The 24,727-nt window shown below is 40.4% G+C and overlaps 2 protein-coding genes across 2 annotated transcripts in view; one reads left to right on the top strand and one right to left on the bottom strand.

Annotated features, from left to right (window-relative positions):
* Nucleotides 1-24,727, top strand: part of FAM117B (family with sequence similarity 117 member B) — a 69,851-nt gene that overhangs the window by 5,795 nt on the left and 39,329 nt on the right. Inside the window, exon 2 of the mRNA XM_087819663.1 lies at nt 6,602-6,753. Within this exon, the coding sequence (XP_087675789.1) occupies nt 6,602-6,753 (152 nt within the window). The remainder of the gene's footprint in view (nt 1-6,601; nt 6,754-24,727) is intronic.
* LOC148092570 (T-cell surface glycoprotein CD1a-like) lies at nt 20,735-23,513 on the bottom strand. The gene is given in 7 exon segments (XM_087819950.1): nt 20,735-20,997; nt 21,000-21,039; nt 21,235-21,328; nt 21,656-21,934; nt 22,116-22,394; nt 22,818-23,084; nt 23,453-23,513. Coding segments are annotated over 7 exon segments (1,143 nt in total). The 3' UTR covers nt 20,735-20,874.

Here is a 24,727-nt window from a genome sequence, read left to right as displayed (position 1 = left end):
TTGGCAGAGCATTCAAGACCTCTGGCCAATTCATAGTCATATTGCACAGTCACTTTGTTTCAGCCATTGTAAGGTACATGTAATTCCTAAAACTGTGTTTCACCATTCCTTTTTGTTCTTTTGGCATGCCCATTCCTGCACCATCACTGTCAAATTCCCATATTTAAGAGTTGGATCAAATGCTACCTACTTCACAAAACCTCTGCTCTTCTAGGCATTTCCTCTCCCTTTGGGTGTTCTTCATTGGGATCACTAGTACCTTGTTCATATCTTATAGGTATGACTTTTTGTAGGTAGGCAGCCTCTGAGATGGCTCCTGATTGGTCCCACTTCTGTTGTTCATGCCCTTGTGTAATTCCCTCCCCTTGAGTGTGAGCTGGACTTAGTCACTCAGTTCTAACAAAAGAATACAGCAAAAACAATGGGATGTCACTTCTGAGATTAAGTTACTAAAAGAATTGTTAGTTGGATTTTTTACAAATGTTTTTACAGATTTGTGAAGAAGGGAGAGGGAGAGAGATATAAAAACATCAATGATGAGAGAGCATCATTGATTGGCTGCCTCCTGCACATCCCCTACTGGGGATCCAGCCCGCAACTCAGCATGTGCCCTGACCAGAAATCAAACAATGACCTCCTGGTTCGTGGGTCAGTGCTCAGCCACTGAGCCATACTGGCCTGGCTGTCACTTGGATCTTTCTCTCCCTCCTTCATTTAATCTCTGTCAGAGTCTTTGTTATGTTAGAGTAGTAACTTTCTATATTTACGTAGTCCTATGGAGAAGCCCAAGTGGCAAGGAATGGATGTCTCGTATAAAGTGAGACCTACACTTGTTCTTTGATCCAGCATTTCTACTACTGTACTCAAGATAAATGAAAACATATATCCACAAAAAGACATGTTATAAGAATGTTACTAATACAGTTGTATGCTGCTTAACGATGGGGATGTGTTCTGAAAAATATGTCCTTAGGTGATTTCACCATTGTGTGACTATCATGGAGTATACTTAGACAAAACTAGATGGTATAGCCTGGTATAGGCTTTATTGCATACCACCTTTGTATATGCATGTCATTGACCAAAATGTTGTGTGGGGCATGACTGTGTATGTTTTATTCTTAATAGTGAAATGCTGGAAATAACCCAAATCTCCATCAATAGGCTATTGGATGACCTAATTATAGTATATTGCATTAGTCTAGGTTCTCTGTCTGTCTGTCATATCCATCTCCATCCTATTGACATGTTAGATAGAGATTTATTATAAGGAATTGGCTCACACAGTTATAAAGGTTAAGTCCCACCATTTGTAGTAGGAAAGCCGACGACCCAGAATTATCAGTGGTAGAGTTCCAGTCTGAGTTCAAAGGCCTGAGAACCGAGAGAGCTGATGCTCTAAGTTCCAGTCTGAGTCTGAGTGTGAAGACAGGAGAAGACCAGTGTCCTAGCTTGAAATGCAGTCATGCAGAGAAAGGGTGAATTTTTCTCTTACTCAGTCTTTTTTGTTCTACTTAGGTCTTTAATGAATTGGATGAGGCTCACCCTTATTGGGGAGGGCAATCTGCCTTACTCAGTCTACCAATTCAAATGTTAATCTCATCTAGAAACACCCTCCCAGACACACCTACAATAATGCTTAACCAACTATCTGGGCACCCCATGGCCCGGGCAAATTGACACAAAGTTAATCATCACATATTTCCTTACAATGGAATACTCTTCAGCAATAAAAAAGAATGCATGCTAATACACAAAAAGATGAATCCCACATTGTGCTGAGTGAAAGCAGCCAACAGACACAAAAGAGTATATACTGTGTGATTATATTTACAGTTGTATGACTTTTAAAAAGGCAAAACTAAAAAGAGCAGGTCAGTTTACCTCTGTCCAACGATGGAGAACGGTGTCTTCAAAGGAGCACGTGGAATCTATTTGGGGTGATGGCACTATTCTAAATCGTAATTGTGATGGTGATTAAATAGGTATATTTGTTCTTCAAAGCTTCAAGTTGTATACTAAAAAAGGGTGCTTTTTATTATATATGTAAATTAAACCTTGTATTTAGCAAAAGAATAATTACTAATTAGATTTTTGAATTTCTAGAATAGTTCTTTTTTTTGTATATCATGTCTGTAGGAAATCAGTTTGGGTAAATGAATGATTTAGTTCATATTAGGATTAATTTTTAAATAGGTACTACTGTTATCAGTTATTAGTTACGTTACATGTTAATGTTTTATTGAAAACTTAGTGGAGAAATTAACTGAAGAAGAAACATGGAAATAATTGCAGAAACAAAATTAGAACTAAGTTATGGAAATATAGTTTTCCTAGATTTTCCTTTAACAGATTATATTTAAATTCTCATGTAAGTTTCTGGCTCTATTCCCAGTGGAAGGTGTGCAGGAGATAGCCTTTCGATCACGTCGATGTTTCTCTCTCCCTCTCCCTTCCTCTCTCTCTAAAAAAATAAATTAAAAAATCTTAAATTTAAAAAAAGATAATGAGCGTAAAAAGATACATATCTGCTGCTGAAAATATCCATCAATATGGGATTAAGTTATGGTGTATCCATTCAGTAAGATACTATACCGCTATTAAAAATGGTGGCGTTTTACAGATTTATATTTGTTGCAATGGAAATAGGTTCTTGACATGCCGTTTTTATTTTTCAACAATCATAGTATGCCAGTAGCACCTCATTTATATAAAATTGTACATGTGTGTAAGTGTAGACAGATTTCTGGAAATGAATACTCATTAAAATGGTTATCTTTGGCAGCTAATTGGTTGTTTTTTTTGGTACTGTTAGGTTTCTTTATACTGAATATTTATCGTTTTTATACTTAAAAAGGTAAAGTATTCCCCCCTTCCCTTTTTGAACAAATTAATATGTCTGATATATCCCTTCTACTTGTTAAATGATTTTGTGGCTAACAGGAACTACAGCCTTTAAGCCAGTACCTGATCAGGTCTGTAGAACCTTTGAAATGTAATACCTGGGGCAATGGTTTGGGATGCTCTACTGCCATTGAAGCAACACAGGAACCAGTTGAACTGGTACAGATGGTTGGGGAGTTCTGAACTTCGCTGACTGAAATTTTTAATGCCACACCCTGCTGTAGTTAACTTCTATAAAGATTTGCTTTTTAAAGAACTAGAGTCTAGTATGAACTTTTGTTTTGATTTACTTGTTTTTTAGCTTTATTGAGGTATTATAATTAACACAAAATTGTAAGACATTTAAAGTTCACATCATGACAATTTGATATACATTGTAAAAGGATTCCTCCCATCTAGTTTATTCATTACCTCCCTTCTCCTCCTCCTCCTTCTTCGAGAACATTTAAGTTCTACTCTCTTAGCATATTTCAGTTATACAACAGTGTTATCAACTATAGTCACCATGTTCTACATCACATCCTCAGACCTTACTTCTGTTACAGCTGAGAGTTTGTACCCTTTCATCAACCTCTTTCTATTCCCCTCCTCCCGCACCTCTGTCCCTACTATGTTTCTATGAGTTTAACTTTTTATTTTATTATTCCGCATATAAGTGATACCATGCAATATTTGTCGACTTACTTTGGAATAACGAAGGAATATCTGAATTTAGTGCATGCACCTGCCCTTGTTGAGAGGGATAGTAACATCAGAGGTCATTCTTTTCTCTGCCTATATGTCAGGTACTGTCGTAATAATTGGGATGGGGAAAAGTAAAATATTTGCTCTGCAATATCTCACTGTCTAGTGGAGCACTGGAACTGTCAAGGACCATTTCAATGAACCATAATACGGCAGCACACAGGAGGGCTTTTGTCTTACACGTTGATGTGTTTCCTAAACATGAATTAGGCAAACCAAAGAAAGGATATGAAGGTAATCTAGGTAGAGACAAATGCCTGGAGGCATGCAAGGGTTTAGCACACATTGGGACCTGAAAGTTGTTCAGCATGGTAGGGATTGAGGCAGTATAGGCAAGAAAGTGAGGCTGGAGAGGCCAGATGATGAGGATCTTGTCAGCTATCAAAAAGTCTCTTCCTCTGGGCTTCCTTATAAATATACAGCTTTTGTTCATGGAGGCTGGGAATCTTTGAATCATGTTGGATTCTTGAGGCTCCCTTCCCTCCCTTTAACTCCCTCATAATTTGGCACCAAATCCTGTCAATTTTGGGAACCTGGATTGAAATGGAATAATGACAAGCCTGCATATAGGCTGTGTGTTTTTTAGAGCAGACTTTAACTTAGTCTCTTTAATTTTAGGGCTTAGCGCTGGCTCACAGACCATTAGTAAATGTTTAAATGAGTGGGTCATACATAGGAAGGGAGCTCAAAAGAGAAAATGTTTAGTATTTTTACATGTGACCATGTATAACTTTTCTAAATCTCCATTTCATTATAGAAAATCTAATAGTCTTAGGAGTCTTAGTTGAAAGGTTAGCTCTTAGATCAGTGATTTTCAACTGGTGTGCCATGTTGAATTTTTAAAACATGCAGTACCTTACTATTTAGTCAGAGACACTGACCTCTTCCCTTAGATTGTCAAATTAAAAAATGACAACAGCCCGGCTGGGTGTTGCTCAGCAGTTGAGTGACAACCTAGAATCCAGGAGATTGCTATTTGATTCCCAGTCAGGGCACATGCCTGGGTTTTGGGCTCTATCCCCAGGAGGAGGGGAGTGCAGGAGGCAGCTGATCAATGATGACTCTCTCCTTATTGATGTTTCAACTCTCTCTCTCCTTCTCCTTTCCTCTCTTTGAAATCAATAAAGATATATTAAAAAAAAAAGACAACAGTCAACATACAACAATATGCCGTCATGTGTAATAGTCCTGTCTTGAACCATAAATGTACAGTATAAGTCATATAATAGAGTTGCATCTTATTGGTCACATTGCATAATAAGGTTGCATCTGATTGGTTAATTCTTGGTACCAGAAATCCTTATATACAAATATAGAGACTTGATTTTTTTAAAAAGTCAACTTTGGATAAAAAGGGTAGGTAATTACTATTATTATTTTTGTAAATCCAAAATTATACCTATTTTTTTGTCAGATTGGCAAAAAATATATTCTTTGGTGTGCCGCAGAATTTTAGTAATTAGTTTATGTGTGCCATGAGATGAAAAAAGTTGAAAATTACTGTCTTAGATCATTAAAAATCTTGAAAATTGAATCAGACCTATTAGTAAGGTCTGTTTGATTAGTTGTACAGGTGGGACTGACAACATCATAGTTAGGGAAGAAAAGTGCCATACAGCTTTTAGCAATTTGATTTTAATGAATATTCACCAGTTTACAAGTGTGTGTGTGCCTTTTTATCCCCTAGCTAAGAACAATCTTCTTGTGACTGTCTCAAAGAGATTAATTGTTTGGTTAGAGGAAAAATCTTGAACATGTGTATATTTATTGCTTTTCACTTGTCACAGTTAATGTGGGCACACATGTTTCTTGAACTTATGGATGTGTACTGCATTTCATTTCTCTTAACTATAAAAGGGAAGACTGTATGCAGAAATGGTTAGCGTTTGCAACAATTAGGAATTGTTTTAGTGAAATAATTGTGCCCGTTTTGAAAGCAAATTATGTATCTGAGGCATATCTGTAAAGCAGCCTTAATGATTATCAGCAACACAACAGCCTTAATGATTATCATCAGCTATTAGTTTCTAATAGCTGCTGTAACTATTATGTTAGTGGAATTTAATCTTTTGTTATTTGGGTCACATAACCAGCAACGGAGCTTTTATATTTGTAACTATGCAAGACCCTTATTAAGACACTGTGTAATACAAGTAAAAGAGAGGTGTCTTAAAGTCATATATGGCTTTAAGAAGTGCAAGATATTTGTTATATAGAACTAGAATGATAGTATTATAATTTTATTCATGCATATGTTTATGTTTAATATTTTAAGTTCCTTAATTTTTAAAAATTTTACAGCATAAATTAACTAAGCATACTCCCACTCCCCATTAAAAAAAAGAGATATGAGGGCATTTCTTCTACATTACCTCTAACTTCCTATTACCTCTAGTATTTTTAATTTTTTTTTTTTTTTGGCTTACATTTAAGTACATAACCTATAGCTTGAAATGCAAAATGTTTGCATATGTGGCTTTAATTATAGCTCCTGTAGCCTAGCTAATGTGGTTTCTTGCGGTCTATTTATTGTAACAAATATCACTAAGATAACGTGTTTTATAGAGATAGATTAAAATGGAATTTTAACTTTATCTTAACTGCCTTATATACTGAATAGTTCCTTATCGGTCCCTGCTTCTTTCCTGGCACTTTATTTTTCCTCCCCTATCTCTGACCTCTGGCAACCACTAATCTTTCCTCCATTTCTAAAATTTTGTCATTTAAAAAATGTTATATAAATGAAATCATACATTTGAAATTGACTGTTTTTGCTCAGTATAATTTCCTGGAGATTCATTCAACTTTGTGTGAATCAGTAGCTTATTATTACTTTTCGTTATTAATTTTTTATATTTTAGTTAGAAAACTCCTGCCTAGTTTAAAACTTAGATCCTGCTTTGTTTCCTCCCCCATCTCTTTTTAAAATAAATATATTTGTCTTAAATTCTAGGTGATAAAACACGACCGCCTTCCTCAAGCCCTTCTACTATCATTCGCCGCACTTCCTCTCTGGATACACTTGCTGCTCCATACCTTGCAGGGCACTGGCCTCGTGATAATCATGGTCAAACTGCTCCTTGCATGAGGGACAAAGCTACACAGGTAGGTGCATTACAGTTCTTATTCTGAAGTGTTTTACTCTGAGACTGCTTTTCATTATATTATTTGTTCTAGTCTGTGACCAAAGTCTTAAAAACATTAGTGTATATTAGAATAACCTGAAGCTTATCAAAAGAGCAGGTTTCCAGGCCTGACCTCCAGATATTCTGTAGTAGATTTTGGTTGGGGCTTGGGAATGTGCATTTTAAACAGTTCCAAAAGTAATTCCCATTCATGTGCATGATTTATGGACATACTTTTCTCCCACTTACTCTTTTATAGTTTAGAACCTCACAATATGTTTAATATGGAATTTGGACTTAAAATTTTGTAACAGTAAGGATTACTTTACTTTCTACCTAATCTTATACAGCAGGTCCTTGAATACTGTCATTTCGTTATAATGTTGATGAGAAGCTGTAGGAACTTAACTCTTTTTTATATCAACTAACCTATAGTAAAATTGGTCTCATTATACATTGTTCCACTAAAGTCACAGAACCTATATATGACATTAAGTGAAGATATAACTATATTTTTGTGCCCAAAATCTTTATGTGTTAGGAGATGGGGATTATATTACATTGCCAATAGATTCTGTAAATGTAAATATCCTAACAAAGGGACTCTGGAAGCAAAGTTTTATACTTTCAGATTCATAAATTTGTAATTAAAAGGATCTTATATCATTTAGATCTGCCTCCTGTTTTACAAATGAGGAACCTGAGCAAGATTATAAAGCCAGTTGATGACTGCATCTTAGTTTGGTACAGTTTCTTTCATAGCATCGACATTTCTTTTCTTAAATTTATCGAACCATGCCCTACTAGGCTTAAACGGAATACAGTGGTACCTTGGTTTTCGAATGTAATCTGTTCTGGAAGACTGTTCGAGTTCTGAAACGTTCGAAATCCGAGGGATCAACAGCCGACAGCTAGGCGTCAGGATCTTGCACTCAGTGGAAGCTGTGTGGCTTGTTCCACTTCCGAGATGTGTTCGAAACCGAAGCATTTACTTCAGGGTTTACCGCAATTGTCTAAACCGAAATATTTGCCTCAACGGAGACGTTGGAAAACTGAGGTACCACTGTATTTCATATATCACTGCCTCTGAAATGCTGTCACCGGCTAACTGCTCTTTATCCAAATCAACAATTATTCTACCTCTTCAGTTGCCTGTGAGTGTTGTTTTGTGAGCACTTTAACATCCTTAGTAACATTAGCACTCTCGATTGCCTCTTGACGTTTTAAAATTGTGCTAATTGTCGATTTTGCCAGCAACAAAAGCATTCTCTCCTTTGTTGCCTGAGAGATACTTTTTGTCATGCTGAGGTATCAGCACGAAAGGGTTGTCAGGTCGAAAACCAAAGTTTTGTTTCACAACCGAGACGTTTTTTCCATGAACAACTTGGCCAAGAACCGAATTGTTCAAGATGGGAGATGTTTAAGAACCGAGGTTTGACTTCATTGTATTCTTCATTATTCTTCATTTCTGAGTTGTTATTTTTAGTGGTTTCTATGTCCTTTTTAATGCTTGCATCTCTTTGAGTTCTCACTCTTCCCTTAAGGTTCTTGAGCATCCTTAAAACCTATTTTAAACATTGCATCTGGTATTTTGGTTGCTTCATTTAATTTAGTTCTTTTTCTGGGTATTTCTCTTGTTCTTTCTTTTGGGGCATATTTCTTTGTTTCCCCATTTTGTCACTGTGTGTTAGGTAGATCTGGTATGACTTCAAACTTTTTATGATGGTGTTGGGCTCAGTGGCACAATCTTTCAGAGCACCTGAGCTCCATGCTCAAGGAATGTTTTTTGTATGTTATGTGTACCCTCCTGTTGTAGTTTAGTCTTGAATGCTGTTTATCCTTTTCTGAGTGGAGTTAACCCTTCAGGCTGACTGACTATAAGGATAAACCTCAATCACTGTGTATGAGGCGCTGTGCAGGGGCTGCCCCATAAGGCAAAGTTGTTTCCAGCAGGGTCTGGTGCCTGCTGGAATTCTCTTTTGGGCGTGCCACTTGTGTGGCTAGTTAGGTTGAGCTCTGGTGTGGTCTGAAGTTCACCACTAGTTGTGTTGGTTCTGGGTCCACTTGGGTAGGGGTCAGGTACAGGTCGATGTCAGATGTTGTATGTAACCAGCCTTGGGCTGCCTGTCTGGAGCTACCACGCTCTTCACTATTGTGGTTGCATTTATTTGGCGTGGGTGTGTGTGGAAGGGGCCAGTCTATGTATAAGGGTCAGCTTCCTCCAGCTTTGAGCTGGGGGCAGATCTGTAAAAGCACTGAGGCTACCTGAGGTCCACCTCTACCTGTAAGGCATTCCACCTTCCCCTGAGGTTGCCTGGTCTTCCTCCAGAGCCTTCCAAAGAAAGATTGTATAATGTGCCCAGGCTGGTCATGACCCAGAGGCCCTTCTCTAGGTTGCAAGTTTGGTAAGGGTGGGTAACTGGGGTTGGGAGGTCAGAGCTAGTGGGTCTTCTACTTGGAGTTCATGGGGTCAGGCAGTGAATGAGAGGAAAGTGGCCCCTACTCCAGAGCAAAACCACTCAGTCTCTTCCAGAGTCTCCAACTCTAGTTTTCCCAGGAGGGGCATGCCATAAGTTTAAGTTGGGTACAGCCAGCCATCCCCTCTGTAGGAGCCAGCTGAGCTGGGCAGAGCCACTGGGCTCAGGAGGACATCAAAAGAGTCTTCTATTGGGAGTGATGCTTGCCTAGCTCTAAGGAGTGGGCTAAGCACTTTTTCCTGGTCCCAGACAGTATCCCTCGAGAGACTCACACTCTGAATATCTAAGCTCTCCTTTTCCCCCATGAAACTGAGCTCAGTGTGGTAGGATATCCGGGACTTGGAAGAGCAAATCCACACAGATTCCCCTTGGGGGTGGTACCCCTAAGCCTGTAGGAGAGGGCAGGCACTTCTTCCCCTTCCTGGGAAGTGCAATGTAGCCACACAACCCAGCACCCAAGCGTCCAGTTTCTAGACAACTTACCTGGAAGCCCTGGCCTGATGGCTTAGTTTGTTGGAGCGTAGTCTTGTACACAGGAACGTTGTTGGTTGGATCCCTGATTGGGGTGAGTAAAGAAGGCATCTGATTCATGCTTCTCTCTCACATTGATGTCTTCTTCTCCCTTCCCCTCGCCCTCCCATCAATAAACATATCCTCGGATGAGGAATAAAAAAATAAATAATTTTTAGAAAGCTTCCCTGGGAGGCATGCTCTGAAAGTCTCAGCTCAGCACAACACTCTGATCCCCTTGTGCTGCTGAACTCAGCAGGATGAGGCCAGCCAAGTGATTCAACAGGTGGGGAAGGGGGCACCGGCTATGCAGTGTAGATGGGGGAGACTGGTCTCCTTTTCAAAGGCACACAGTTTAGTCAGTCTAAGTCTCTGTGAAAAGCCTCCTCAGAAAAAGGGGCCCCGAATATCACTGCTTGGTGCAGCCAGCAGACACCTCTGCAGGACCCCAGCACAGCAGAGTGGCCTCAGCAGCAGTTGGGGACCAGGCAGTGCACTCCCCAGGCTGATGCTGTACAAATATGAGTGCTCTTTCCTGGGAAGGTGGCATCTGGGTATTGAGCAGACTCTCTTGTCTCCCAGGTGGACAGAATGCCCACTGATTTTCACCAACAGATGATCTGGGTTGGGGATCCTTAGGTGGGATGAGACCTCATGCACCTGGGGAGAAGAAGTTTTTGTTTCCTATCTCTTTGTTGAAATCTCACTGAGGTCATTGAGCATCATTATTACTAGAGTTTTGAACTCTGCATGTGGTAGATTGCTTGTCTCCAGGTTGTTAGTTCTTTTTTTGGAGTTCTGTTCTGTTCTTTCACTTAGGATGTATTTTTTTTTGTCTCCTCACTTAGGCTGCCTCTCTGTGTTTGTTTCTATATATTAGGTAGAGCTCCTATGTCTCCCAGTTTTGGTAGAGTGATCTTATGTAGCAGGTGTCCTGTGGGACTCAGTGGCACATTATTTCTGTTCACTCGAGTGGGGCACTCAAGGTGTGTCTCTTGTGTGGGTCATAAGTGCCCTCCTGTTGTAGTTGTGCCTTGATTGCTGTTGGCATGTCAATGGGAGGGAATTGACCCTCAAGCTGATTGGTTTTGACGACTGGTTGTGACTGTTGTGGAGGAGGTATTGTGCAAAGGCTAATCCAGGAGTGGGGAATGTCTGACCCGCAGGCTGAATAGGGCTCTGCCAAGGCATCTGCAGGTGGGACTTGAAATTCAATAAATCTAGGAGCTTTTTTCATAGCTAATTTTTAAGTTGATAATTTTGTATGGCCCACGAAAGATGTTATAAATATCAAAATGGCCCTTGGTGGAAAAAAGGTTCCCCACCCCTTCTAATCCTATGGGGCAGATTCGTTTTAGTGGGGCTCTAGTGCCTGTCCAGTCTGCCTTTTGAATGTGTTGTTCATGGAGGTGCTTTGGTGTAGTCTGAAGTTGGGCACTGGGTGTGTTGGTTCTCAGGCCCCTTGGGAGGTGCAGGCCAGGGTCAGCCACTGACTGTGCCCTGCTTGGGGTCCACCTGGTATGAACTGTAAAGTGATCTGCAGCTGGTTGCCCCTTCTGCTGGGCATGGTGGTGCCTGAGAGAGGCCAAGCTGTGAACCAAGTCTGACTTCCACTAGTGCCTAGCCTGAGGCTACTTATCAAGTGGTGCAGAGCACATTGAGGCCAAATTCTATATATTTGAGGTTTGTGAACCTTTGAGAGATTTTAGGAAAGTCTGCTGCACGGGCCAAGGCAGACCATTTGTATGGAAAAGCCACTGGAAGAGGCTTGGTTTAGCCCACAAATTGGGTGGGGCAGAGTCTCAGTGAATTACCAGGGTTGATGGATACTGAGAGATGGTGCCTGCCTGCACCTGCAGGGGGAGAGCTCAGCAAAGAAACAGTGGCATCTGGTAGCACTTCTAAGAGAAAGCTGCACCTCTATGCCTCGTCACAAAGAAAGACAATTTTAGAACCTTCTCCTATGTCCCTGGTGCCTTTCGAGCTGCCATCCTGGCACTGGAGCTCAAAGTTAGTGAGTCTGTCAGCAAGTAAGTTTGTGTGGGCCCCTTAAGAGGAATGCCTGGGACTGCAGAAGCTCTACCTCAGCCACAATCTCTGCTGGTTTTCACAGCCAGAAGTTATGGGAATTTCTCTTCCTGGCACTGAAACCCTGGGCTGGAGGACCTGATGTGGGGCTGGGAGCCCTCACTCCTCAGGGGGGGAACCTCTGCACCCAGGATAACCCATCTGGTTTTTAACTGCCACAGGTGGGTGAGACCAGCCCATTCTGCATCTTTGCTTTTCTTACCAGTCTTGACATGGTTTCTTCTGTATATTTTTAGTTATAGGACTTATGTTCAACTGGACTTCAGGCAGTACTCAATGATTGTTCTGTAATTTAGTTCTAACTTTGATGTGGTTGTGGGGAGGAGGTGAATACAGCTACTTTACCATCTTGACCCACCTTTATCAATTTTTTGTTTTGCTTTTTATTTTAACTTTTAGTGCCTTAAAATTAATTTTAATTTTCTACCTTCTAATTTTTTAATTTTGTTCTTTTCTTTAGCTTCCTCAATTAAAATCTTAGCTCATATGTTTTTAGTCTGTCTTATTTACAAATAAATCCTTTTAAAAGCTGTAATATCCCCTATATGTGTCACTGTAGAATTACTTAAGAACCAGAAAAAAAGAATTTGTTCTCACCTATGTTAAAACAATGCATGGTGATAAGATCGCAAAAACTACCCTCGACGGTGGCTCAGTGGTTAGAGTGTCACAGGTTTGATTCCCAGTCGAGGGCACATACCTTGGCTGTGAGTTCACTTGTTGGCCCTGGTTGGGGCAAGTGCGGGAGGCAGTTAGTTGATGTATCTCTCTCACATCAATATTTTTCTCTCTCTCTCTCCCCCCTTCCATTCTCTCTAAAAAACAAAAGCAATGGGAAAAATATGCTCAGGTGAGGATTAACAACAACAAAAAAGATGGCAAATACTAATCTTTAGTGACCATTGTATTAAAATTTCAGATTATTTAAAATTAAACAAAAGCAGATGTGTGAGTGCAGATCCACACTTTGTTCATAGTCCATGTCTGTATCTCCTTTTAGATACTGAGGTTCTGAATGTACAGATCGCCACAGAAAATTGAACAATGCATAAACCATTTCTGAAACTTATAGACCACACCAATTTTCACATTCACCAATAAATGTTTCTAACCCCAAACTGAAGTCACACAGAAAATAAATTTCAGAGTGAGAATGGCTAATACTAATTTTTATGACACAATATGGATTAATTTTTTTCCTTTAATCTTGCTAAAACTCCTTCCTGTTTCCTGTTCCTGCCTATGATGGAACATTGTATGTAGATGTGGCCAGGTCTACTGTAAGAAGAAATTTCCCTCCCGTTGTTTTATACTGAAATTGTACATTCTTAAAAATTTCACAAGTTTTCTTTTAATCTTTCTTCTAGAAATGAGAAATTTGCTATAAACTTGCAGCTTACTGTGGACTTCATCAGTTAAACTTCCTCTCATGTGTGGATAAGAAGAGGATTTTAAAAACATCATCAGAAACAATGAAATAATAATCAGAGAATTCAATTAAATGATTATAAGGCAGAAATATAAATATTTATAAATGTGATGATACAATGATAAACCTCTCATTTACAAAGCTGACTATAGCCATCTGGTCACATTATATGAAATTCCTTCAGAAAAATCTTAAAAACAAATATTTTACATGACATTAATAGTTAAGAACAAAATTAAAATTAATAAGTTAGAAAATCATTAAATACTAACTTACACACTTCTACTATTTAACACAATTTTACTTTTTAAAATATTTTATTTTTACATTTGATCAACAGTTAGGGTGGGACACAATACCCAGTACCTTATGTCTTTTCACAAATGGAGTAGCATTGTCATCATTCCCTTACCTGCTGCCCTGACGTGCCTACTAATTCTTACAAACCAACCAGTTCCTTTCAGTTGAGAAATCCCAGGAGGTTTACATATCAGCTTGTATTTTCTAAGTTCAATTACAAACCTGCCTCACATTAGATACTGAGGTCTCTATCCTTTCTTGAGGAGAATCTTAGTTATGGAAACTACTATCCCCTAAACTTGAGCCCACTGTGACTGAGACAGAATGTTTGTTTAGGAAGCCAACAGAAAAGGAACAAGCTTGGAAGAAGACATTATTAATTTTTTTAAAATACTTGGAGACACAGCTGCACCTCATATTTTAGAACAATTTTCAATGATTGTGTTTATGATACAAATAGTAAAAGCTGAATATGTAAGGGATGGATGAATGAATGAAGACAAAAGAAACAAACCTATTGTTTCAGGAGATACTCCATGGTAAACGTTTTGCATTTTGATTAAGTGTCATTGCAGCAACATTTTATGATTTATTAAGTGCTGGTGCTAGCCCTGGCTGAGTGGTTCAGTTGGAGCATCATCCCATACACCAAAAGATTATGGGTTTGATTCCCAGTTGGTGTGCCACTGAGTGATGTTTCTCTCTCACATCCATGTTTCTCCCTCTCTCAACTCAATAAAAACATATTCTCGGGTGAGGATTTTAAAAAAAGTGGTGCTAGATTGTTTTTTCATCTCTATGAAAACCCTGAGTATGTATTGTCACCATTTAACTAAAGAAAGCAAGGAAGATCAGGGAGCCTTTCCAAAGTTACTCACTTACCCAGCAGCAGAACCAGCATTTTGATTCCTTGTCAGTGGTTTGTTAGAAATGTATGAAAAGAGTTCAGGAGAGGGATTGGTCCAGATATCATAGTTAAAAAGCAAGACAGTTGTAAGAGTTGAACAGAACAAAGACACGATAGAAGAAGCGAAAGGACAAGAAACCAATTTTAAAGAATAAAGGAAAGGGAAGAGAGAAGTAAAGAGAAATGTTGCAAGGAAGATTAACAGTTCCTTGAGGTTCATGTACATCAGAAGATGTTTCTGTCACAAACAAAAAAAAAAGAATCCCACTTATTGGGCTAAAGCAATAAAGGGAATTTATGGGCTGACATAAGTGAGAAGTCATGGTCACTCCGGCTTTAGCTAGAGTTTAATCTGTACTCTTCTGTGGCTCTGTTGTCTCTTCCTTGTTAAAAAAACATTTTGTTGTTGTTGCTGCTGTGTTCAGCTTTATTGAGGTATAACTGACAAATGAAAATTTTATATATTTAAAGTCTACAACTCACTGTTTTGATTTATGTATATGTTGTGAAATTACCACAGGAGTCAAGTTAATCAGCATGTCCATTAACTCACATAGTTACTTTATTCTTTTGTATGGAGAATACTTAAGATATACCCTCTTAATAAATTTCAGGTATATAATTCCTTTGCCTTCTTGAATTTATAATTTTCTTCAGCTTGCTTCTCTGGTGTTGGAAAAAATAGCTTCAGTTGTTTCAAGCTTCATATCTCACGTCATAACATCCAGGACAAGAAAGAGCATCTCTTTTCCCTACCATCAAACACAAGAATCGGGCTCTATGTAAACTGTACCACCTCAGAGCAGATGCCTACCTAGCCCTGAACCATTACTCTGAGCTAGGATACATGGGATCTATATGATGATTTGGCTTAAATTATATGTTAACAGTCCATCCTTTAGCCTATCACATTGTCAGGGATGCTTTCTCACATTTTCCTTAGGTTGATCAGGTTCAAAGTACAGATGAGAGAGGAGTCAACTAACCAAAAACCACATGGCTGCTATGCATGTATGTCAAGGTAGATTGACACCTAGAGAAGTAACCAACCAATATAGTTCAGGTAGGAAAATTGCATCAGTCCCGCTGTTTGTTCTGTCCCGTCCCACTATTTTTACCTTTCCCCCATCTCCCATCTCAACTTAATTTTGCAAAAATTTTGACGTGTAGCTGCTGCCACCTGCACTAGATTCATATGCATGTTCTTGCCCTGGTTCCCCTCTCTCAGCTCTCTAAACAAACTAGAGCTCAGTCCCTTTCCCCTAGTTCAACCCAAATAAGTTGCTGTACTAAGAAACTAAGATAGATGCAGGAATGAAAACAATATACTTATGGAATCAAATTAGGAAGGCAGAAATTTTTAAAAAATTTATCTTTGTTGTTGAAACTATTACAGGTGCCCCATTTTTCCCACCCAATTGACCCCCTCCACCTCCCTCCCACCCCTTCCCCAGGCCCTTCACCCCATTATTGACTGTATCCATGGGTTATGCATATATATATGTAACTTCTTTGGTTAATCTCTTCCCATCCTCCACCCCCTTCCCTCTTTCCTCTGAAATATGATCATCTGTTGCCTGTCTCTGGATCTATTTACTTCGTCAGATTCTTTTGTTCATTAGCTTCTTGTTAAAGAAGACCCTTCAACATTTTTCTGTAGTGCTGGTCTGGTGGTGGTGAACTCCTTTAGCTTTTTCTTATCTGTGAAGCTCTTTATCTGACCTTCAGTTCTAAATGATAGCTTTGCTGGGTAGAGCAGTCTTGGTTGTAGTTCCATGTTTTTCATCACTTTGAATATTTCTTGCCACTCCCTTCTGACCTGCAAAGTTTCTGTTGAGAAATCAGCTGACAGTCGAATGGGTACTCCCTTGTAGGTAACTAACTGCTTTTCTCTTGCTGCTTTTAAGATTCTGTCTTTGTCTTTAACCTTTGGCATTTTAATTATGATGTGTCTTGCTGTGGGCCTCTTTGGGTTCTTCTTGTTTAGGACCCTCTGTGCTTCCTGGACTTGTAAGTCTATTTCTTTCCCCAGGTAGGGGAAGTTTTCTGTAATTATTTTTTCAAATAGGTTTTCAATTTCTTGCTCTCTGTCTTCTCCTCTTGAAGTTGTCCCAGAGGCTCCTTATACTATATTCATGTTTCTGGATTATTTATTTATTTATTTATTAGATATCTTTATTGATTTCAGAGAGAGAAAGGAAGAGGGAGAGAGAGATAGAAACATCAATGATGAGAGAGTCACTGATTGGCTGCCTCCTGCACGGTACCTGCTGGGGATTGAGCCCGCAACCCGGGCATGTGCCCTGACCAGTTTTCGAACCCTGATCTCCTGGATCCTAGGCTGACGCTCAACTGCCGAGCCACGCCCGACCGGGCTGGATTCTTTTTTTTTGCTCTTCTGGTTGGGTGTTTTTTGTTTCCTCATGTTCCAAATGGCTGATTTGATTCTCAGCGTCCTCTACTGTACTGTTGATTCCCTGTAAGTTATTCTTCATTTCAGTTCGTGTAGTCTTCATTTCAAATTGGTACTTTATTATGTCATCGATTTTCTCAGATATTTTCGTAATACTCTTACTAATATGGTTGAGCATCCTTATAAACAAAATTCTGAACTCTGTATCTGTTAGCTTGCTTGGATCTATTTCATTTAGTTCCTCTTCTAGAGATTTCTTCTGTTCTTTCCTTTGTGACATGTTTCTTTGCCTCCGTATTTTGGCTGTTTCCTAGTGTTTGTTTCTATGTATTAGGTAGAGCTGCTATGTCTCCTGGAATTGGTAGAGTGGCTTTGTGTAATAGGTGTCCTGTAGGGTCCAGTGGCTCAGCCTCCCCAGTCACCTGAGCTGGACCTTCTGGGTGCTCCCCTTTGTGGGCTGTGTGCACTGTCCTCTTGTAGTTGAGCCTTGGTTGCTGTTGGCATCACTGGGAGGAATTGACCCCCAGGCCAATCGGCTCTGAGGACCAGCTGCAACTACAGCCAGAGAGCTGGTGTGCTGGAGACACCCGTATGGAGCAGGTGTTCATCAGTGGAGCTTTGGTGTTCACCAAGTGCTCCCCTTGAATGTGTCACTCTTGGATGTGGTAGGGTTGTAATTCAGTGTTGTTGAGTGTGACTACCAGGTGCACTGTCTCTGGGGCCTCCCTGGAGGTGCAAAGTCAGCCTCTGCCTGTGCCTTGCCCAGGGCCACCCAGCATGAGCTACTCAGAAAACTGTAGCTGGCTGCTACTTGTGCTGGGCGTGGCATTGTCCAGGAGAGGCCAAGCTATGATCCAGTGCAGGCTGCCACTAGTGCCAGGCCTGGGGCCATTTATCAAGCTGTATGGGGCCCACTGCTGCTTGTTTGAGAGATTTTAGGAAAGTCCTAGGCATAAGGCTTGGGACGCCACTTGGGTAGAAAAGCCACTGGAAATAGCCTGGATGAGCTTGTAGGTACTGAGGGGCGGGGTTTCCGGGAATCACTGGGGCGGGGCCAAAGGTGTGAGTCAGGTGCTGGAGATTCAAATATGGCCCCTGCCTGCCGGCTGTGTAGGGGAGACTCACGAAAGGAGCCATGTCCTCTGCCAGCTCTTCTGCTTGGGAGGAAGCTGCCCCTCCACCTCTCACACTGATTTCAGGCAGGTTAGTTCCTCCCCAAGTGTCCCAGGTTCCTTTCAAGCTGCTGCCTGGCGCTGGAGCTCAGAGGGAGCACGTCTGAGTGAGTCCGTGCGTGACCCTTTAAGGGGCTCCTGCAGCCTCCTCGACCCTCAGCGACAGTCCCTGCTGATTTTCATAGCCTGGAGTTGTGGGGATTTTTCTTTCCGGCCCTGGAGCCTTGAGCTGGGGGCCTGCTGTGGGGCTGGGACCCCTCCTCTGCGGAACCTCCACCGTGGAGATGTCCCTCCCGGGTTTAAACTGTGGCACCGGGTGTGGGCCGGCGGCCACAACTCTGGGATTCAGCCCCGATCTGGCAGCGTTTCCGCCCCTCCTGCAGGCCTCGATGGTTGTAGGACACCTGTTCAGCCAGATTTCAAGAGGTTCTGAGTGATGGTAGTTCTGTGTTTTAGTTGTAATTTTGATGTGGTTGCGAGAGCCGGTGGGTACGGTTGCTACATACGCCACCACCTTGTTTCCTCTGAAGGCAAAATTTTTAAGTTCAGAAGACCGTGATGATCTTTCTGTTTCTCACTACTTTATACTAGTATGTTTCTGCTGCATGGCAAGTGCTTAGGAATTAGTTTTGGAATGAATTAATGAGTTCTGAAATAATTGAAGTCTATTCATGGGTATCTCAGTTTATACCGCCATTTGTGTTGAGGTGAAACAAAGTGACGCTCTGCCTTCTTGCTTCAGTGTTCCCACTATAAACAAATATCCCTTTCATGGTCTGTTTAGTGCCACATTTTTCATATTTTTTGTGCTGTTTATTGGTCATTTTGATTTTTAAAATATTCCTGAAGCATAGTGCTGAGGAGCTCTCTAGTGTTCCTGAGCACAAATAGACTGTAATATGCCTTACAGAGGAAATGCATGTGTAGATATACTTCGTTCAGGCATAAGTTATAGGGCCATGAGTTGAGTGTTAATAAATCAACAGTGTAGCAAATCCAGAAAAAAGAAGAGGAATTTGCTGACCTGTATCTAAGTAGAGCTTCTCACAGCCTGCTAAAGTAACATTTATAATGTTATGATGAAGCTATGGAGTAGATGGAGAAGGAGCTAGATTTGTGAATTCATGATATAATGACCATTTTTATTTGTTTTTTGAAAGCATAATAGCACAGCTGTGTGGCTAAAAGTAAAAAATATTTAAAATTACATCACCCAGTGTCAGTAAATGTTAAATACTCTTGGCTGGTGTTTTCTTATTTAAAAAATACTGCAGCCCTAGCCCAGGTGGCTCAGTTGGTTGAGTGTCGTCTCGTGTACCGAAAGGTCACCCATTTGATTCCTTATGGGTTCCATCCTCAGTAGGTAGCTGATTGGTGTTTTTCTTTCACATTGATGTTTTTCCCTCTCTCCCTTTCTTTTCCTCTCTCCCTTTCCTTTCCTTTCTCTCTAAAATCAATAAAAACATCAAAAAAATACTACATATAATTTGAAATTATACATTAAATAAGGTGTCTTTAAACAGAAACACACATAAAGCAGAGCTGTATATTCATTAGTTGACAAAAATGTTTTGACGAGAAATTCACAGGAACATAACCCTGTATTTTCCCTAGGAGCAGTGACTCAACATTCATTAATTCAGTGATCACAGTGTCTTTAACACACCACAATAAATAGCAAGAATGCACTGTATGTACTCCCCTTGCTTTGATCTCATTTCAATTCTGTCAGCACACTGTTCTCTTTTCTTGACCATCTTGTTTTTGCTTCTGTGACACGCTTGCACTGCTACCTCTCAGACTGCACTTACATCAGTGCTTCTCAAACATTTTTTTTAAACATATCTTTATTGATTTCAGAGAGAGGAAAGGAGGGGGAGAGAGAGAGATAGAAACATCAATGATGACAGAGTCATTGATTGGCTGCCTAGCCCACAACCTGGGTATGTGCCCTGACCGGGAATCAAACCCCGATCGCCTGGATACTAGGTCGATGCTCAGCCACTGAGCCACACCCGGCCGGGCAGTGCTTCTCAAATTTTAATGTACCTATGAATCCATTGCTGATTTTGCTAAAATGCAGTTATGATTCAGTAAATCTGAGGTGAGGTCCAAGAGTCTAGATTTCTAACAAGCTCCAAGGGGATAACTCTGTTGCCGAACCACACTAAATAGCAAGGACTATATCCTGCCTTCCTCTTTTTGTTTAAAATACTTGGAGCAAAAATTTTACACCAGTAGATCTCTACACTTAAATTATAAGAATGGTTAGAGGCAAAATTGTTTTTCTCCTCAGGGACTCGGAGAAGTCACTAAAGAACTAGTAAAGCATGAAGACTTTTAACAAAAAGAACATAAAATGTCTCAACTGCTACAAACACATCAGGGAGATAAAGAGTAAGAAAAGGCTATATATTTGGCATAAACTTAACACAGATTTTTATTGAAAGCATATTACATTCAGTTAATACACTTTGTAAATGATACAAACTTTAAAAAGACTTTGTTCTCAAGAAACTTAAAAATCAGTAGGGGGAAATGGGCCCACATAACTGCAACAAAGGATAAAAAGTGAGAAGCAGATTCAACAAAGTACACTGAAAAGTGTGCTGGGAGTTCAGACACTGCTTCACTTGTGAATCAGGGAAAGCCCTGAGAAGGAAGTGACATCTGAAATGGACCTGAGATTCATTAATTTTTCAATATGTAGATGTTGCTAGGATCTCATTTTATCCAGAGTTAAAATATGCATTTAAAAACCTCAGAACCAGGTCAGAAAGCAAGTCATACAAAATTACATTGAGCTTATATTAATAATTGATCAGTAAACAAACATAAACAACAACAGAACTTGTACAAGGGGAGTTGAAAGGACATTATTACCATGCTGCGTTTAATATGTCCTGAGTCCCAGGGCTGCTGGAGTCTCATTCCAAAGGAAGAAGAATGGGAGGAGGTTCACAATGTGACCTAATAAGAACAGAGATGAAAGTTACTCTGCATGAGGTGGAGATGAGAATTGAAGAGTAAAACGAAACTGAGTGAGGAAAGAAAAACTAGTGGGGGGCGGGGAAAGAGAGAGAGAGAGAGAGAGAGAGAGAGAGAAGATGGGAAGATAAGTTGGAGTGGATAAAAGTACAGGAAAGATGAAAACAAAAAACTCACCAGTGCTTTTTAAGACAAAATGCAAGACCTGTCAGAAGCACCAGAGGCACCATCACTGCCAAGATGATCAAGCCCAGGGAGCTATGATGATGTTCTGTGGGTTTGGGTGCACACAAGAGTGTCATTTCAAATCCACCTCATTTACTACATTTTTCTGTCTTTTTTCGTTTGAGTGTTCATCTCACTAATGTCCTCTCTTCCTATTTCCTCTCTCTCATCCTTCTTCAGAGATGAGTCTTTCATCTAACCTTCAACATCTTCCTGCATCTACAGGTCTCATTTTCAACTCTTTTATTTATTGAAAAAATTATTTTCTTTCTTTTGGGCTTGGCGTCCATAAGTCCCCAATTTTTTATTTGACTCTCCTGCTCCTCTTGTGGACCATCTACTATTCCCAGTGTGGGCCCCAGTTTTTTCTTACCCAAGTGGAGGATGATGTCCTGGCCTTCCAGACTGCTATGTTTCACCCGACAAGATAGACCAGATGTCTCAGTGGCTTCCACATCCAAGGAAACTCTAAGGTACCATGTCCCATCAGCATTGGGCAAGATATCACTTTGTTGAGTGCCATGTTGTACCTGTTCACCGCGCATCCACTTAACCCAGATTGGCTTTGGATGGAAGCCAGAGACGTGACAAACCAGCATCTGACGGTCAGAACGAGAATTGGGGCCAGTAGACAGCCAGGCCTCTGGTTTTACTGCAGAGGACAGGAAAGATATTCAAATAAGGACTCTGACACGGACTTGGAGGTTCATATCTTCATATCAGTTTAGACAGACACATCTGTCTCATGCTGGGAATTCATCATGCATTATCCCTCTCCCTCTTGACTCTTTCTTATCCTCAAAAAAATTTTGGAGGAAGGATGTGGGACTGACCTTTTCTCTGGATATCTGCCTTCCCCATGTCATAGGCACTGAAGAGGAAACGTGGGCAGGTGTCGCTGAGGTGCCTGTGTATTATTTTCTTGACAGCAAGGCCTTGATTGAATAGATTGCACACTTGCTGCGCTTTAGTTTCATTCTTTATAGATGGCAACCATGAATTGTTCTGGAAGTGCACTAGCTCTGATCCTTGATAAGCAAATCGGTCGAAGCCTACTGTGGTTCCCCCAGGGTGCAGCTCACAACCCTTTGCTGTCTGTATTTCAAAGGGATCTAGGGAAGAGGGAGTAAAAAAGATGAAATTAGTGGAAGCAAAAAAAGGAAGCAGAAGAGAGAAGTTAGGGGGATTTGAGGTAATGGAACTAAGTTTGGTTTAATCAGAATTTCAGGAAATGTGTAATTGGTAGTTGAAGGTGGAGGAAAAAATGAATGACCTGTTTTTAGAAATAGAAGGGAGCACAAATTGTTGAAAGAAAGTGACATAAATGGTGAGAGCAAGATAATAAGGAAGCACTTAGTGTGGGAGAGTTGTGATTATAATAATCTAGGGTGAATGAAATGCCATAGGTTATAATAAATGTACAGACAGAGATTGCTGAAGAGATTGAATGTGGAGGGGGAAATGGAATAAGAAACTCCTTGAGACCCCCCCCCCCCCCATTTTGGGAATTGAACCATTTTGGGAAATGAACTTACATTCAAACTTCAGTTGAAAGACAGGGTTACGAAGTAGTTGCGGCAGTTTATTCTGGAGCGCACGGAAGAGCTTTTCCAGTTCTGTTATCTCCTTGTTGCTCAAGTTGCCCTTGGACCAAGGCTGTAGGTAAATAATACTGCCAGATTTGCTGTCCCAGCTATGAATCTGCAAGTCATCCAACCAGCCAGAGCTCCCACTTTGTGTCCAGGAATGATTGTAGAAGGACCAGAAATGGATCGCTTTGAAGGACATCTGCTCCTGGAAGCCTGTGGCAAAAGAACAGATAGAATGAGGAAGAAAAAAGGCATTGGGAGGGAGAGACTGAAGAAAGGTGCCAGAAATGGAAAACTCAGAATCTGGAGATAGGGAAACCATAGTTACCTCAGCAGACATTCACCTGCCCAAGGCCCCATGCTTTAAATACAACCTCCTAAAGAGCACTGGGTCCTAGAGTAAGGAATACTTAGAATGGAATTGTGCTGACAGTCTCACTCTCTAGGTATGTTCTGAGGACACCGCACCACACAGAAACACACACACATAGGACACTGAAACACATGTGCACACACTCTTTTGACATCGCACCACACACACACCCTTTTGCACCCAACTGGGCAGTTGCCAGAGTTCTTACCAGCTTCATTGTTACCACCTGGGAGGAGAACTGCTAGCAATGGAATTTGCAGAAACAACATTTCATTTACAGATGTTATTTCTTTCTCTCAGAGAAGTTTGTCTTTGATTTCTGGTTTAAATAAACCTATCCCACCCACAGTGCCTCTATTCTGACTTCCTTCTTCTACAAACAGACACACAAAAAAGTGCTCCTTCCCTAAACCCTAGACACCGATTCAGCCTCTCATTTCCCCTCCAGTTCTGACTCTCTTCTCTGGCTTTCAGCATCTCCCCTTGTTGCCAGCCATCATTCTGTTCATCTGTTCATCTTTCTGTAATTCAGCCTCTATGGAATAAGTTTTATGTGGCATTGAAAAGTCAGTTTACCTCTGGGACATTTTCTTCTCATTCATACAATAAAAGCATCTCAAACTAAATGGCTTTCCAGTTCCTACCAAATGTTCTTATGTCCCTGCTCTTTTGTCACTCGGTCCTTCTTTTGCCCAATTTAAGTATTGTCCGAATACTCTCTTCTTCTGTCTAAGCCCCACTTCACCTCATTCATATCTCTTGACATCTTATTGGTTGCTTTATTTGATTTTCAGAATCTCCTATGATTGTCCTGTGTAATAGTATAAACTATTACTCCATTATTCTTAGGGAAGAACCAGTAGCCATCACAGAGACCACAGGAACCTTGAAACATAAAGAAAAATCTCCTCTGTTTGATTTGTATTGATATATATTCATTTACCCAAGAGGCACTCAGAACCTGCCTGGATACAATCATCTTGCAGCACTCAGGAATATATAGTGGTCTACAGTGCAATCACTTTATTCAAAGAGCCTTTATTCTACTTAAGAAGAAAACACATAAACCAAGAACTATAAATCTCGATGTGCTGGGTTTTATAATAATGTATAGACTAGACAAAAACCAAGCCTTTCTGAAACTGTAAAGTGGAAACCCTTAACTGATGTTGCCCACTCAAAATCTTGACTTCAGTGGTTTGCTCAGGTTGTTAGGTCTATCTTCCTCTGTTGTACTGAATCCCCAACATCTAACAGAATTCCTGGCAAGGTGCTCAATGAGTAAGTTTGAATGATTGAATAAGTTGGTTCAGGCATCCCATTATTTTTTTTAATTAGGCAGATTTTTTAAGACATCAGAAACCAGTACTTATATTTCTGCTTGGTGAAATGAGAATCTTATAGTTTTATTTAGGATTAAAATATATGCTGATACCTGGCTCTGGTTGTGTCCAGCTATGAACTAGGAGGTCAAGGTTTGATT

The sequence above is a fragment of the Miniopterus natalensis genome, chromosome 8 (genome assembly GCF_054644295.1).
Source record: "Miniopterus natalensis isolate mMinNat1 chromosome 8, mMinNat1.hap1, whole genome shotgun sequence".
NCBI classification, from domain to species: domain Eukaryota; kingdom Metazoa; phylum Chordata; class Mammalia; order Chiroptera; family Miniopteridae; genus Miniopterus; species Miniopterus natalensis.
The sequence above is the reverse complement of the archived record's forward strand: the minus strand, read 5'-3'. Positions and strand labels throughout refer to the sequence as shown.